General features: G+C 60.9%; 1 protein-coding gene across 1 annotated transcript in view; it reads left to right on the top strand.

The window, feature by feature from the left end:
• Positions 1 to 705: 705 nt before the first annotated feature.
• SPRG_21302 (isoleucyl-tRNA synthetase) overlaps positions 706 to 1,273 on the top strand; it is a gene marked incomplete at both ends in the record, with an annotated part of 3,451 nt that continues 2,883 nt past the window's right edge. Inside the window, 2 exons of the mRNA XM_012353317.1 lie at positions 706 to 1,080; positions 1,130 to 1,216. Coding sequence (XP_012208707.1) covers positions 706 to 1,080; positions 1,130 to 1,216 — 462 coding nt within the window. The remainder of the gene's footprint in view (positions 1,081 to 1,129; positions 1,217 to 1,273) is intronic.

Consider the following 1,273-nt stretch of genomic DNA (forward strand, 5'->3'; position numbering starts at 1 on the left):
TCTTGTCCGAGTTTGCGACGCACCAAGTGCCGTACTCTGACCTGCGTCACCCAGACTCGGGCAAGGCGCTGCCGCAGCACTACGTTCTGAACCACGTCCGCGAAGGCAAGCTGCACCCGACGTTTGACGGCCACGGCGTGCCGGCATGGGTCAAGGAGATCGGTCTGCAGTGCGTTTCGCTCTACGAAGAGGACCGTCCGACGGCGCTGCAGTTGTCGGCGATGCTGAGCCGCTGCAAGCCGTAAGTGCGTTCAAGCGAGTGCTAGTATCGCTCGATGGTTACCAGTATCTTACCACGCCTGTGTAATCACGAAAGGAACGGGTCTGTGTGAAAAGGAGCTGTACATGTTTGCTATCAATCCGCATATACTGCAGTGTCCTTGCAGTCGGCCAAGAGAAGGATGGCGCGCATCATCAGCTCGGGGCCATCTTGTGTGCCGTTGATGGAGGACCGCTGCGTTCACGGCAGTCCGTCGCGCGGGCATGGCCGAGTGTTTGAGCAATTACTCTACCTCTAGCTAGTCAAAAAGCGATTATAGCTAGAACTATTAGATAAGGACGAGCGCTGGAAACGCGCGCTCTGCTTGATGCGCATCACCGAACCGTGTGGAACGAATCGCGTATCCGGCATTATCCGGATGCCGCAAGATACGCTCGCTGTGATTGGCCATTTTCGAGTTTGCCGTTTTGCGCAATTGGAGCAGGATGGCCCCGAAGCCACCCAAACCCGTCGGCGATGTCGTCCGCAAGACGCTCAACCTGCCCAAGACCGAGTTCCCGATGCGGGCGAACGCGACCGTGCGCGAGCCGCAGCTGCACGCGCGCTGCGTGACGCAGCTCTATGCTGCCCAGGCGGCCGAGCGCTCGGAAGCGCCGACGTTCCTCCTGCACGACGGGCCGCCGTTCGCCAACGGCTCGCTGCACACGGGCCATTTCCTCAACCGCGTGCTCAAGGATATGCTCAACCGGTACAAGCTCCAGCGCGGGTACAAGATCGACTACATTCCTGGCTGGGACTGCCATGGCCTCCCGATTGAGATTAAGGCGCTCGAGCGGCTCAAGGACACCAACCGCGACCAGGTGCATAATGAAATGGCGAGAAGGACGATGGCTCATGCAGCGGAGGTAGATGGACCCGGCCGAGATCCGCCGCCACTCGCGCGAGCTCGCGCTCGAGGCCATTGCCGCGCAGAAGAAGGATCTCCAGCGCTGGGGCGTCTTGGCCGACTGGAGCGGCGCGCCTGGCACGGCGTACCACACGATGGACCCGTCG

Source organism: Saprolegnia parasitica (genome assembly GCF_000151545.1).
Source record: "Saprolegnia parasitica CBS 223.65 unplaced genomic scaffold supercont2.120, whole genome shotgun sequence".
Taxonomy (NCBI): domain Eukaryota; phylum Oomycota; class Saprolegniomycetes; order Saprolegniales; family Saprolegniaceae; genus Saprolegnia; species Saprolegnia parasitica.